This window comes from Cyanistes caeruleus, chromosome 6 (assembly GCF_971803275.1).
Source record: "Cyanistes caeruleus chromosome 6, bCyaCae1.hap1.1, whole genome shotgun sequence".
NCBI lineage: Eukaryota > Metazoa > Chordata > Aves > Passeriformes > Paridae > Cyanistes > Cyanistes caeruleus.
Genome location: NC_141706.1, coordinates 31,539,788 through 31,555,092, shown reverse-complemented (window position 1 = coordinate 31,555,092; position 15,305 = coordinate 31,539,788). Strand labels below are relative to the sequence as shown.

The following is a 15,305-nucleotide window of genomic DNA, read 5'->3' as shown; positions in this document are numbered from 1 at the left end:
AATATGATTTCTCCCTTGAGCAAAACTACAGGATCAAAAGATACTTTCTGTTAACAGAACAATGTAAGAGAGGTGAGTTGAATTCCACCTCTGTATCAGTAGCAGCTAGCCCCAGAGACAAGGGGTTATTTAAGAGTTTAATTTCCATAATGTAGCCTTAAGAAAGAGAATCAAATTCAAACCTTACATAAGCACGAGTGACTCAACTAAAGACTGAAACTGAAACAAGGCATCTGTCTTCCTGAAGAGTTGTGGGTGTTTGAACAATAGCAAATGTGTTTTACGGAGCATGTTTCCTCTGCCCGGAAGGTAAACGTGTGTTCACCATCAGGATACTGGAGAATCCCACTTTTGTAGAAGCATAAGCATCAATTGCCAATTATTAAGATGCAAACCCACCTAAATATGAAGTAAAATAAACAGAGTGTAGTTTATAAAGATAATTTATCTATCAAAATTTTTATCTCATGGTAAAAAAGATTTTAAAGCCCCCATAAAACTTCCAAAGAACTTCATACTGTTGGCTCCTAGCAACAGAACTGCAAGCCACACTCCCGTATCCTGCACAACCACCTACACCAGCCTCCTGAAATATGGAGCAAGAAGCAATTTCTGTGCCACATTGGACACAGGTAGCAAAACCCAAGAGCGACCAATATCAATTTCCCAGGGCTCAACAAAGAGAAGATGGATATTTGAAATGTCATTTGCAGAAGGGTGATGACCTACACTGAACACAGAGTAACAGGCCACACAGAAAAGTTACTTCACAAGCCAAGACTGATATTGCTGCCCATCTACTCTTTTTCTTGAAGTATGCAACATAAAAAGAATGCTGGTGACTTGGCTACATTCATCCTATAGTCCCAGACAGGACTGTTGCCTGTAAAATCTGAGGACTGAAAAGGCAGACTAGGATCAAGACACAGAACTATAGCAATGGAAGAGGACATATTTCTAGAGATGATAGAGAAAATCCCAATGGATAAACAGGGACAGAAGACAGATGATTAGTTATCAGTCACTCCAGTTTTAATATTGGAATGGGAAATCATAAAATCAGGACATTAGCCAGTCCTACTGCTGGAAAAAGACTTGGAGACTGTTGGCATAGTGATTAACAATCACTGGACTGTTAGAGAGCTCAGGATTTGCTCCCTTTCTCAGTGTCTTTGCTGAAAGCAAGTAATTTTCTTTGGTCTTACTATGAATTTTGGAAAAACAACTCAAAACCTGTTACAGGGGCCTGATTACTACCCAAATCCAGGCAGACCATTAGTCCAGAGAGAGTTCTATAGGCTTACTTCTTCCTAACACATAAAATACGGCTTCATTATTTTTTCCACTGACTGCCTTTGGTAGCCCTGGTGGCACCAAGAACAAGTGATAGGCAAAAGCGCCTGGAAATCAGGAGTGTCCACTTTAAAATCATTTCATAGGTTTTTCAACAGAATGGCAGGACCTGTCCTGAAATGAGTACCTCAGGATTTAATTACTTACTCCTTCTGGGTTGGTACAAAGAAGGCAAAAAAAGTTCCTTATTTAAATTCCACAAGCAAGACAATACAAAGTGTATCAAATTATCAGCTCAAAATTCTGATACTCAGCATTTTGGTTTATCAAAAGTGAGAGCTGAAGCGTAGGAAGGTTTCTTAGTTTCTTCAGATTACATTTTCCTCTGAACAAAGCTGACCCTTTGTAGGGTCAGCAATGCTGTTCCTACAGACCATACATGGGTGGCAAAGGAGGGAGCCCACACCAAGCAGAGCTTATCATGATTAGAATATTCAGGTCAAGTGCACTTAGCCAACAACCCACTCAAACCCCACACAAGATAACAGCTGATCTGCATGCAAAAACACTGTTCACATAGATTTTTATCCTTTCTGCTGCATCACATAAGCATACAACAAAGGAGAAGCATACAAAGGCCATACAGACTTCTCTAGCTCTGCCTCTTTCAGAAGATCAGGGTCTCAAAACCCAGATTTCCTGCACAAAGCATCAATGCACAAGGATTCTTTATATATGTTTCATTTTCTGGTGATTTGCTCTTAGTTACCCACCTCAAAAAAGAGCTAAAACTGGTTTGCTTCAGATTGAACAATTCTATCAAAACCTTGAGTTGTTTCCAAGGCTAGAAAAAGATTCATATTGACCCCACTACCAAATTTCTAGTGAATCCTCTGAAAAGCTTTTTAACCTTGAATTTTGAGAAAAAAGCCTGAATCTAGGAAGAGAAGTTTTTTCAAAGCAGGAGTAAGGAATGGGAGGAGCAGAAGTCAACCTAACAAGGCCTGGCAAATTGTAAGAACCTCAAAATTAATTTGCGGTAGACTCTCATTAGTATTTAATTACCTTCTGTGGAGACTGCTGGGCACAGCAGACACAAGGGATCAGCATAGCTCAGCTGTGAGGGATGTGTTCAGCCATGCACAGGAGGTGAGCTTGAGGAGGCTCAGCTGTGCACCAGGCATCTGTGAACCAGGTTTTCCCCACACCAGAGGGCACCTGTCATGGTGCCTGAAGAGCCTCTCCAAGTGCAGCCCTCCTGTGAGTGCCCTCTCTAGCAAGGGCACGTTGCCCAGGCCAGGCAGCGCTGCCTCGTTCCACAGCGTGCATTTTGGAAAGGGAGGGAAGATGAAACATCACTGCCTGATGTTAGCACCTTCCACCCCTGGAACATGTTCAGATTCAGAACCACATTTGTGCTGGAACTTTAATAATGCATTAACTGCAAAACTGGGTACTCAGAAATTTTCAGAATTGAAGTTTTCGGTACAAACTTTAAGACAACTGTTACTGCAGCAGTAGACTGTTTTCCAAATTTAAATGAATTTGTTTTCACAACCTGTTCGGTGAAGTGTTTTATTCACAACTTATAGGGAAAAATACTGAAGGAAAGATGGGTTAATTATTTAGTTAGGAAAGTTATTCTTTGTTTATTTATAATTACATAATAGTTATATTTATTTATTATAAAAACTAATTTTGAAAGCTTAAACTGAGGTGTCAGCCTTTGCTTTTTCTAATACCCAGTGTTATACAATAATGTAGAATAGTGCTGTAGAACAGCTCCCATTAACTTTGGCTGCATGTAAAAATGTTCAGTGCTTCTGCTAGTAAGGCTCACTCTCAAGTTAGTAAAAAAGGAGAATGAAAAAAAAAATACTGTTATTTGCCATGGTGAAAGCCTCCATAAATAACTTCCCTAGTCTCTTACCAGGCAAAGAGGGACTGTGAAACTGTGAAAGGCAGCAGTTCTCCACATCAGCATTCAGCAGTGTTAAATTGGGAAGTCAGCCTTTCCCTTCCTGTGATCTGCTGCAGAGCTATCTGTGAATAAACAGAGGTTCTGCAATACATGTCATCAGACACTGTGGAACTGTAACTTATCCTTTGAGTTGACTGAAAATACAGAACAGTTGAAACTCATTAATTCTGTGCATCAAGTGCTAACCCTGCTTGTGATGAAAGACAGCAGAACATTAACATACCCACACTGCAGGCACGTGAATTCTTTCATTACATACACTTTCAATGTTTGACTAATGACTTCTTAATATAGTTGTCACATGTTCTCCTGCTTTTTTTGACAATGTATATTTTCCTTGAACTTTAAAGCAATAATCTCCTTGCCTATTAAGTTTTGCTTTTCCCTCTAGTCCTTCCTCTCACATTTCCAGTAGCCTTCCCAACCCCTGCCAGTCATTCCCCTTCTGTCTGTTTGTACATAACCTGAGCCTGTCACAACCCTCTTAACTCCCTCATCTCAAAAGTTCTGCTCTTGAGTAGCCCGCATTAGAACCTTGCAGCTACCCTTTGCAGTGTGTGTACCCATAAGACTGGTGATTTGAAAGCACAAGACAGAACCACTACCTGTGCCATGTGCTCAGAGGTTCTTTGAAGGTTTTCAGCAGAGGTGGTGATTTCAGAGCATCTGAATTCCACTACTCCAGTAGTGGAAGGTGCTGACACACAGCAACAATGCTCCCTCCATTTCCAAAGTACGTGCTACAGTGAGCCAGCACTGTCTGGTGCTGGTGAGAAATGCCTTCTTGGATGGGAAAACTCAATCCACAGCTGCTTGGTGCTCAGCTGAGCCTCCTCAAGCTCACCTCCTGCGCCTGGAGTGGGATGGCCCTCACAGCTGAGCTTCATCGATCTCTTGTGTGCCCACAACACACAGACTTAGACTAGCACCAGCATCTCAAAGGTGAGAAGTAGAAGTCTGCATTTGATTCAACACTCCACCACAGAAAGCAAACAAAGTAGAGCACAGAAAAGTAGTTCTGTCTTGAGTGAACATCACTACAAAGAACCGCTGCAGCGTTCTCAACTATATGGAGCTGCTTGGAAAGAGCTGAGACACAAAGAAGGCTGTGTTCTCTGTAGCAGCTCAGAGTAGTGAATGCAGCTATAACTAAGACTGGATCACTTTATGCTGGGATGTGGCAGAGACCAGGAGACAAAATCAGTTATATTGATGATGAATGATGACTTCTTACCATCACTGAAAACAAAGACCTTCTCTCTATGCAATGTTCAATGTAATTTATCAAGAGACATTATTCTTATCGCGTGGAAGTTGTACAAAGTATGTATGAAGTTGTAGGAAGCAGTTTCTGCTGATACATCCCAAGTGAACTGCACCATTCCCACTAACTAACTCACACAGTTCTGCAACATCATTAATCCTCTGGATGAATCAGACACATTTCAGCACCAATGATACCCAGACATAACCTGTTTCTATACATACTCTTTATCACCTGTAATCACACCTCTGTTAGAATGTGGCTCATGTATAGATGAGGTCAGAAGGCTGAATAAGAATGAAGTTGAATGTAAGTATAATAAAAATGGTATTTGTGGGCTAATAGAAGTAAATATTTGAAAGTGTTTGCATCACTGTGTCACCTTACCTGGATATTTCAGCCTGTAAATATGGAGTGCTCCTGGATTCTGGGTTAATACCAAGCTCCCACAAAGCAGTGTCTGTGTCATGCTTGCTACAGTCACCAACTGGCCTGGAAAGTCTGTCCCAAGCTCTAAATCTGGATCATGGCAAGTTTATGATTGCTGCTTCAAATGAGCTGTCGATTTGTCTTTGGCTAACTTCTTCGCAAACTTGCCAAGGAATAGAAGATTTGTGAAGGAGCAACAATAGCCAGGCCTGATGGGTTCAGGGTAGGTTTCTATAGCATCAGTCTCACACCTCCATGTTTTGGAATGTTTTGGAATGTAAAAGATTTCATTCTTTGTGAGAAGCTCAGCATTCATCAGCATTCAAAAAATCCACTCAAATGCTGCTGGTTATGTGTTATCCCAGAAAGCATTCTCCATTAGTGACTGGAATGAATCAGTTAAGCATTGGAAACAATACAGCAAAGTATTTGCTAGCCTGACACTGGATGAACAGGTAGCCTCTCACCCTTCCCTATGCTTTTGTTCAAACGGACTTGATGGAGACTAACACCAGCTTCCACTCCCCTCCTTTTTTATGATATTTTTCCCCAGGTATGCTATGCTCTGGACAATGACATCTTACCCAATTTGTGAGCTTTTGAGATGAAGCTCTGCTGGTAGAGAAGAGCACTTAAAACTCAATTTAAACCTACGCTGTGCAAGATCCAAATTAACATGGACTGACAAGCCAATTTTCTCTGCCTCAGCCCCCTTTTGCTGCAAGAACTACCCCGACTGTGAAAGAAGAGAAACAGACCCAACTGCTGCTGTACATCAGATCACCTTTTCTTTCCAAGATGTGCAAGGTTAACATTACTTTTTCTGCCACCACATTTTACAGATAATCACTACAAAATGCCATATGATGATCCTTAGTTTTTCTCAGCCCCTGCTAAACAAAACAGCTATTTACCACATAAATACAATGTGCATTCTCAGCTTCCAACATTAAATTGCATCACATTGTGAGCATTTAATCAAAATGATCCACTTTAACACATTCCATTTATAATAAACTTTAGATGTGAGTTGAGGTAATTTTTGAATATGCTAACTACCATACTAATTACACATCGTAATCAAATTAACCAGTTAAAAAATATTCACTCTAATCAAACCAATCCAACAGGGTAATAGTGTCAGAACCCAAAAATATACAGACATACAAAATTTCCAACCTACTGCTCCAGCTACTACCCTTATTCCTTTTAAGATTGGCATGGGTTTCCAGAAATAAAATATGAAAAATAATATAAAAGAATAAAAATATACTTAGGTATGACCTGTTTAAATATGCATCACCCAGTGATGAGGAGTTGCTGTTACTTTTTTCCACCTTTCCAGTTGTAACAAGCATTATAAGGAGGTTTGAACTATAAAAGTGGACATACAGAGAAACTTCTACAGCACACCCAACACAGCAGGTCCATAAAGAAAAGGTTATCACAGAGTTCTCTCAGCTTTAGACTGTATGCCCAAACAATATGTCCGTTAACATATGAGAAATGAAAACTATCAGAGTGAAATTGATTCAGAAGAGAAGAATCTTGTAATCTCTAAGTCACCATTTCAGCTATATCCAGGATTAGAAACTCTTATCTGATAAGGCATTTAATTGCCTCTCTCTCAACTGATTTGAGAAGTGCTAAGTCATTTCCTTATAGACAAGAATCCACATTTACTAATAAAAATTCACCATTAGACCTGATACTGCTGATGTTTTGATATACTCTACCACTGCGATGTACAGTGGTGAAAAATTCATCCTCAAACTGAGAGATGGCTCTCAGTTCAGAGTTTTGTTCCAAGTGCTGTGCAAATACAGAACATTACTGCTGTTCACCTCAAATTTGTTCAGTATACAATGGGAAGATTCCAGTATTTGGGACTATCATTATAAATCTGCATGTTTTTAGCAGCATGAAATGTATTCCATTAAAAGCAGCTGCTTCATGAGCAGAACACCAGAGAAGCTTAGTTTCTACTTCACTGGTATCTACTGTCCTACTGTCCTGCACTCTTATCAGAGCATCTACTTGTCACTGTCTTCTACAAACTTGTTCCAAAAACCCATCAACCTCCCTAACATTTCCACACCTCCTCATAATTTTCTCCCTTTCACCCCTGTGCCTCAACTAGCGCCTTCCACATTCCCTAACCTCACCACCCCACAGCACTGTATGATCCCTCCCATACTTTCTCCTAATTAGCCTCAGGAGAGGAGACACTACCTGCTGCAGCTGGATCCAGCATGGCAGCACCTATGGACTAGCCAATATGCCAATTTGCCAGTCAACAAGCCAAACAGAAGACAGCTGTTAATATCCCCTAGGACCTTCTCCCCCCGAGAAGAAAAAGTATGAATTATTTTAGTTTCCTCTTCCACCCAGTCTGACCTTTGTGAAACTTTAAAGAGCTCTTGAAGAAACTTTGAGATGTCTGTGCCACTGCCAAATTTGGCTGAAACCTACTAAAGCAGTTGAAATTGAATTGATAGAGTGATTACACAAGCTTTCTTTCCTTTGGAGAGTAGGCTAAAATCCCATTAACAGTCTTACTTATGTCATCCCGTCATTCCTATTCTTTATTTAAAAATAACAATTTTATTCTACTGCATTAGCTTATGTAATCCACCCCTGAGCCAAAGTAGTTGAAACTTTCATTCTGTATTTATTAATTTATTTAGTTAGTTAGCTATTAAGTGTGTGTGCTTTTCTATATACTTGCCCATTTTTAAGATACTTGATGCTATGAAAAATAACATCAAGAAGATCATTGAAACCAAACCAAACGCACTTCCCTAAAGAATATCCCCCAAAGTTTCTCGACTGGTATCATTGCAGGCAAGAACTGAACTGCTTTTTCTGTAGCAAACTGTCAGCTGTTCTCATGGTTACGGTTCCAGAAATTTGGAATGACAGGTCACAGTTACGAAAATGAGTAGATTTATTTGGCATGCTTCTATCTAGTAAATAGCATTCTCCTATAAAGAGGACAAGAGGCTGCTGTACATTATCTTGGTGTTTATTCTCTGTGAAAACCACTCTTTAAAGTCTCTGTCCCAACAAAGAAGGTGCTAACCAGACTTCGTACTTCTCAAAACTGCTCACTCACAGAATGAAGACAAAAATATGTAACTCATGTATCCTCTCCATTACTATAAAGCCACCACTGATGTTTTCACTGCAAGATTCAGCTGTGTATATACACCTCTCAGACAGCATGAAGCAAGGCTACAAAAGCACGCTTCCCATTTAAATGTAGGAATGTTAGCTTTTGCCATAGGGTAAAATCTATTCTGTCAATTGGCTATTTAAAAAATAACCAATATTTCTTAAGTTAACTGCCAAGAGTTGCAAAGCTCCAAATATGGCATTATGCAGTTGCCATTAGCACAGCTTTGCACAATCGGTTTTCACTGAACCCCAAGCTGAACAAACAGGACAGCAGCAGAATAGGCTTCTCTCATACTTTCAGCCCTCCATTGCTGGAAGGGTCTTCCTTCAGGAAAGTCAGGACAGCCCAATTTCAAAGCCTCTGTTAATTACTGAAAAATGGCATGAATAACTTATGCAGAGAAACTGGAACACCACCCACTGAGCTTCTCTCAAAGGTGGGCCTGCCCAGATGCAAACATCACTTTGTCCCAGTGAACAGCACTTCGTCCCAGCGGAGCCAGGCTGGCTCCATCACACTGTCATCATCAGCCATCGGCCCCAAGGTATTCACTGCCCCCACGCAGGCCCTAACACTCCAGGGACATGCCCACGTACTGTTCTCAAGAAGAAACAAAAATCATCGTCATGATGTGTCAATCCATCCAACCCCAAATGCTCTGCGAAATACTTAACTGAATCACTCATCCTCTTGGAAAGCTGTTTGCCAAGTGAACTACCAAGGAGAGCTGTCCTCCAAGGTATACAGAGACAGCACTCCCAAGCATACCAGCCTGAGATTTAAGGCCTAAGAACTCCAGGGCAGCAAGTCCTGGACACAGAGCCTCCTGAGCTTCCCATCTCACACACAGTCCTGCACAGGCAGCTTGAGAGCCCAGAATATTTCAGACTCAACTGGGTCTTGATCTCTAGGTCAACAGTAGAGAGGCCTAGGAGGGCCTTCTTCAGCTTAGGTCTCAAGTTCCTGGGTCTCCAGATGGAAGCCTTGAAGCTCTGATAACAGGAATATTATCAGAACTTCTACTCCCACAGTTGAGGACCTGGGCAAATTTCCAAGGTCCCTGGTAGGCATTGGGGAGCCTGGTAGGCTTGACAACCCAGCAGTTCTCTGAGCACTGGTCTGAGCTTAATCATAAGGTGCCAGGCTCCAAATTAACTTCTAATATTTCCTGAGAAAAGTCTCAGGGAGTTCCCCAATACAAGAGAGGTTTTAAAATGTCAAAATTTCCTATGAATTGGGAAGCAGTAATTTTGGTACACCTCTGATTTGAATTTCCTTCAGAAAAGTCTCTATGCTTTATGTTCCGCTCTTAGAACATGCCTTCGCCTATTAAAATACACTGAAAACAATAAATATGAACAAAATGTTCCAGACTGCCTCTAAATAAAATCTTAAAAATATAAAACCATTCCACAGGTTATCCTAAAATTTGTAGTTCTTTTCACTTGCATGTGTGTGCCTTGAACTCAAAGCCTTCCATTCTAAAACAAACATTCATCCTGCCTCAAGATTTACGATCTGAAGGGACACATCCTGTAAAGCTGAACCCACAGAGGTTCAAAGCATAGATTCCGACTTTGGCATGGTATGAAGTCACTGCTTTGCTGAAGAAACAAGACCGGACAGCATTGTCCAATACCAAAAGACATCAATCACCAGAACCGTCTTGGATGCCTCTGGGTATTGGTGAGAAAACAGTAAGGCCACCTGAGATGAAGGGCAGTGAACCTGACCGCAGGAGAAAGTAGCACATTCCTGGGATTTCAGCTCTTGGTGGGTAATGTGGCAAGTTAGGGAAGGATGAACCATGTAAGCAGTCACTGAGCAGGTGAGCCCATTTATTAGGTAATGTCACGAAGTTCTGCTGGTTTAGAGTCCTAGGTATCAGTCCCTGCTCTGGTTTCACAACTTGCCACAGAAGGGATAAGGAGAGAAAGTAAATCAGTTCCTGGTGCACAGTTTTCCCCATATTCCCCTACACAGCAGGTATGGAAATGTAACTCAGCCTTTTAAAACATCAAGTATTTTACCTATGTTGAGGGAATACTTACTTTACCGAGGAGGCATTAAACAGTCCTGCAGCTGCACTAAACTTTGGAAAACTGCAAAAACTTTTTCAGGAACTGAGTTATTATAATACTATCAAAGTTCTCATTTTCCCCGCACACCTAAATGAACAGAACAGTCTCTCAGAGTTTAATTTATAATATGGGTACTTTTAGTTTGTCTATAAATCAATGTTAGAGATCTTCTTTTAATATTTTATTTTCTTGTAATTAAAAGGTGATATAAAGACTTCCTAAAAGTTAGTACCACTCACATGATAATGCATGTCAGACAACAGGGAAGGATACACTCCCAATCACTTGGGTCTCAATATTGCATCTAGTACCAATGATTTAGGAGATGCAGAAGCATAACCTTTGAGGTAGCACAGCTTCTCATCTACAGAATCAATTTTGCTTCAGTCTATATTCACACAGTTTAACCAGCTGCCACAATGCCATCCCAGAGTTCTCTTACTGCTGAAGCGTTATCACTTAATTCTTGCTCCCCATTAACCACACATACTGCCAGAACAAGGATATTGAGTCAAATGATCCTACGGCCCTTTATTATCTTTAATTTCTGTTCTTCTGATACTTTCACAAATTCGTATAGCATGTGTTTATAAAAGAAAGCAACAGTAATTTTTTCCCCTGCAAACCAGATTCTATCTCAGAATCAAAAGTACAAACTAAGTATTATTATTATTATTATTACAGGTTTCTTGATACTCAAAATGACAAAGTACAAAACCCTTTTGTTTTTTTCTCTTCCAAAATCAGGCCACAAGTTGATGCAAAGAAAACCAGTATCGTGCATAGCATAGTTCCTGTACTATGTGTCCTTTAAAGTAGCAAACCCACAATTACCATGAGAAAAGTGCAGCTGGAGGTATCACCTACAAGTTGCATTACTTCTTTTTTATACCTTTTTTATCAAAGCATATGTTCTGCTTGAAAACAATTCAGCACCAATGAGTTGGCAGTGGAGCAACAACTTAAGCAGTGGTGTCAATGAAGGTGGGAGGAGGAATTCACTAAAGCTACATTTTTCAGGTACAAAAGCCTGAGAAGCACACTGTATGGAGTCAGGCAAATATACATCAAAGATCATGAAAAAGCAACTAAGTATATGCCTTCAAAAGTGCACTTCATGGATGAAAGCTGCCAAATTACAGAGGGGATTTACTGAGAAGAATGTGTTGCTGCCAGAATGGACAAAAGCATGCATTCTATCCATTCCAAGCTCCTCCCCATCTCCTGTCATGCTCACAGCAAGAAGCGGCTCAAAAATTGACAACCACAGACTCCAGGACTGAAAGAGACAAAAAATACCTGCTGGGAAATGCCTGGAAAAATTTTATTTTGAGCATCTGACACAGGAGACTGGAAAAAAAAAAAAAAAAAAAACAACCCACTTATGATCAAAAAACATCTCCTCATATTCTTGGGACATAAAGTACAATTCCACAGCAGAAAGAAACAGCGCACACCTGGCCGGGCTTTTTAGCAGCCCACGTGCAGAAGCGCCTTTCCAACAGGCGCAGCAGCCCGTGCACCGCAGCGCACTGCTGCCGGCCCAGGACAGGAGTTTCCCGGAGTTTGCGTGGAGTTGGGTCACGGAAACCTCACTCCAAGCGGGAGCATCTGGTGGCCCCTGAGGAGCCAGGGAGGCGCCCAGCTGCCCGGCCAGGCTGGCCCGGGGAGGGGGCAGCGCGTCCCGGTCGAGCCTCTCACCCCGCGTCCCTACCTGGCTCGTGTCCTCGCCGTGCTCCAAGTGCACGATGCCCTGGCTCCTACACTCCGTGTCGCTCAGCACGTCGTCCTCCGAGTCCTCCAGGAGGGACGAGGAGCCGGTGGAGGAGACCGAGGAGTTGGACAGCCTGCGGGACTGCAGGTGCAGCGAGCTGCCCGTCCTCAGCCCGCCGCGCTCCGGCCGCGCCGGCCGCGCCTGGGGGCTGCCCTGCGCCTCCTCGCTCTCCTCGGCGGTGACGGTGAGCCGGGGGATGACGGGCGGCAGAACCCCGTTCGGGGGTCGGCAGCCCCTCTTCGGCCGGTCGGGCAGCTGACGGGCGGCGGCAGCGGCGACGGCGGCGCAGCGAGCCTCGAAGAGGGAGCAGAGCTCCCCCACGGTCAGCCGCTTGGCCCGGCTGAGCTCCGGGCTGCTGTGCAGCCCCGCGCGGGGCTCCATGGCGGGGTCGGCGCCGGGCGCCTGCCGAGCAGCGCTCCAGGACCGGCGGCCGGAGGCGCGCATGGGGGAGCGCCGCGCCGCCGCCGGGGAAACTTCTTTGTGGCTCAGTCAGCCTCCCGCGGCTGCCCGGAGCCCGGTGGAGAGGCGCATCTCCAGCCCGCCCTGCCCGGGCAGCTCTGAGTCACCCGCGGCGACAGCCGGAGGCTGCTACCGTGCCCGCTGACCCGGCGCCAGGGCCATGGGGGCGCGCTGAGCCCGCCCGATCGCCCGCCCGCCGCCACCGCCCCGCTCCGCCTCGGCGCTGAGGGGAGGAGCGAATCGAATCGAATCGCATGGAGTCGAGTCGAGTCGCGCCGCGGGAGCCCCTGCCCGCCCCTTCCCGCCGCCGTCACCACCACCCTTTTGGTTTCGCTTTCCCTGCGGCGGCCCCCGGGGAGCGGCCTGGGGGTGCCCCGGTGCCTGTCCGGGTGTGGCGCCCCGCGCCCGCCTTACCTCCGCTCCCGCCCGCCGCCCCTCGCCGGGCCGCGGCTCCCCGGGCACGGCGGCTGCGCAGCGCGGCGCGCCCCGGCCGCCCGAGGGCCGGAGGGGCGGCGCGGCCCCACAGCCCACCCCCGGCTGGGGACGCGGCGGAGGTGGCCTTTGACCCGCCCCGGGGGCCCCTCAGGGCTGCGTGTGGCGGCCCGCGTGTGACCGTCCCCTCGGTGCGCGCTGACACCGGCGGCACCTCCAGGCCTCCGCGGCATCCTGGGGTGGCTTAGCGCACCCCGCGGGGGCGGGGGTGTGACTGGGCTGTCACCAGCCCGCGGGGACCCGGTGGCCGTGCGTGAGTGACCCGTGCGCCGTGGCAGCAGCTGCGGGCGCTCCCCCGGCGGGCTGCGAGCGGCGTGGGACAGGGGCCTGGGGCAGCGCCGGCCCCCCGGGAACTGACTGTCAGTCAGCGCCTTGCCTACGGAGCAGTGCTCAATCAGGTTCCCTTAAGCCGCCGGTTGCTGCGATACCCCCGCCCCCTTTACGAACGAATTTCAGCGTTTGACACCCCCTGCCTTGGTACTTCTTGCCTGCTTCACTCCCACTCTTTACCTAAAATGTAACCCGTGCTGGGCTGCGCCATGTGTTGTAATTGTAGCTATTAGGACCTTTGGAACGGGAAAGGCGTTCTACCGTAGGGTTACATCAGCTGAAATGACTGCTAAAATTAATAATTTTGGAACCAAATGCTAAAGTCTTCAGCTGAGTTTTTGCTCATTTTTCTCATTGTTTCCTTGTACTCTCCCATCTGTCTCTCACCATCTGCTCTCTCTTGCCTGGTTGGGAGCTCCACACTCAACGCCGTCCCAGCCCGGGCCACGGCTGGGACTCCTCCCTCCGGTGATGCTATAAATGCCTTGTTAACTTGTCTTGTGGTTCGGTCAGATTATTGGCTGCAGTTGATTATTTTACAGCCTGATCTGGCAGGTTACCTTTGAAAAAGCCTGTTCCAAAAGGCACCACACAACGTGCCTTCTCCTGAGGTGGCTCGCTGTGCTTCTCGCAGGGCCCACAGCTTGTGAATGCTCAGGAGCAGACAGAAAGGCAGCTGGGAAACTTCATAAATAATCTGTCATCTTTGCACACTTTTCTGAAACTAGGTGGTGCCTAGACAAGTATTTGGACAGTCTGGATTTTTAGCTTATGAAAAGCAATGGCCAATCCTTGTGGTGGACTTAGTTTTGTGTAGAAGCCGTTGTGGGAGTTCTCCCAAGGTGTATGGGATGGCGGAGTTAGGGCTGACAGCTGCCACCAAATTATGTGAAAACACAACCAGTAAAGTGCACAGTAAAACAGTTGGCAGTGCAACTTTTCTCCAACAGGCAGTGAGAACACCAAAGCACCTGTAGGACTGTGTTCCTTCATGGCAGGAACATGTAATGGATTCGTATTTTTTCTGAAAGAGGGTAGTCACCGCTTTTATTATTAATTTTGCAATTGGTTTCAAATTTCATGTAGCAGAAATGCAGTCTCAAAACATGAAAATTGGTTAGACCTAATATATACCTAAAGTCATAACAGTTCAATCAAAAGCATGATTTTACAATTGATGGTTTTATAACAATACAGTAATAAATTTATAGATAGAGCAGAAAATGCAGAGGGTAGTTTTAAATGGGTATTCAAGATTACACACACACACAAGCTGGACCCATGTAACTCTTTTATGAGTTACTGTGGCAGCTTCTGGCTGTAGATAAGAAAGCTGGAAAAACATATTTACTCACAGGAGAGGGGTTATGTGTAAGCTTTCACAGGGCAAACAGGAGCCTTTCAGGAGAGCCCTGCTGCATGTGGAAGGACATTTCAGTTTCCAGTCTCTTTTAGCCGTTGCTCTGTCTGCTGATTCTGCAATTACAAGATTAAGTGTGGTCTATGATGAGGAAACCTTATTTAGGAAACCTTAACCTTGGCAACGGTTCTGGGACTACCAACTCAGATCAGTTATAAAATATAATTTCAAAGATTTTACTTTCAACTAATGAAGATGGGAACAAAAACACACATTGTAATCTTAATAAATACATGTATAAAAATTGTGCTTTTATAATATTGATTAGTGATGATTGCTTGGATAAGGTTAGATAGGTTTAATTGACTTCATTTATAGCACATCTGCTCTAGAGACTTACTGGGCTCTGAAGTTTACATAAGATTTAACTCAAAATCTTTCAAAGCTACCCTTTGAATCTCTTTATTCTTCTGTCAGTATCTCCACATTTCCTTGTAAGTGTACAGCTGTTTTAACAAATGGAATGGTAGTGTCTGAATCTCTGTGTCCTGACAAAGTGCTGGTGACTTGTACTTTTCGCTTGTGAAATCCTGCATTCCTGACAGGACAGAGCTGCCTGCGTCCACTGATGATGCTTGCCAAGAGTTGGCTCTGATAAGATACA

The 15,305-nt window shown here is 44.6% G+C and overlaps 1 protein-coding gene across 2 annotated transcripts in view; it reads right to left on the bottom strand.

Annotated features, from left to right (window-relative positions):
- The window catches only part of ITPKA (inositol-trisphosphate 3-kinase A), a 39,902-nt gene extending 27,031 nt beyond the window's left edge, over positions 1-12,871 (bottom strand). Inside the window, exons 1-2 of one of the 2 annotated variants that reach the window (XM_023927913.2) lie at positions 11,941-12,510; positions 11,526-11,576 (exon numbers count right to left, since the gene is read on the bottom strand). In XM_023927913.2, coding sequence (XP_023783681.2) covers positions 11,526-11,576; positions 11,941-12,444 — 555 coding nt within the window. In that variant the 5' untranslated portion in view covers positions 12,445-12,510. Of the gene's footprint in view, positions 1-11,525; positions 11,577-11,940 lie in introns of both variants that reach the window. The other variant, XM_086892833.1, reaches the window with a different exon arrangement.
- Between the last annotated feature and the right edge of the window lie 2,434 nt (positions 12,872-15,305).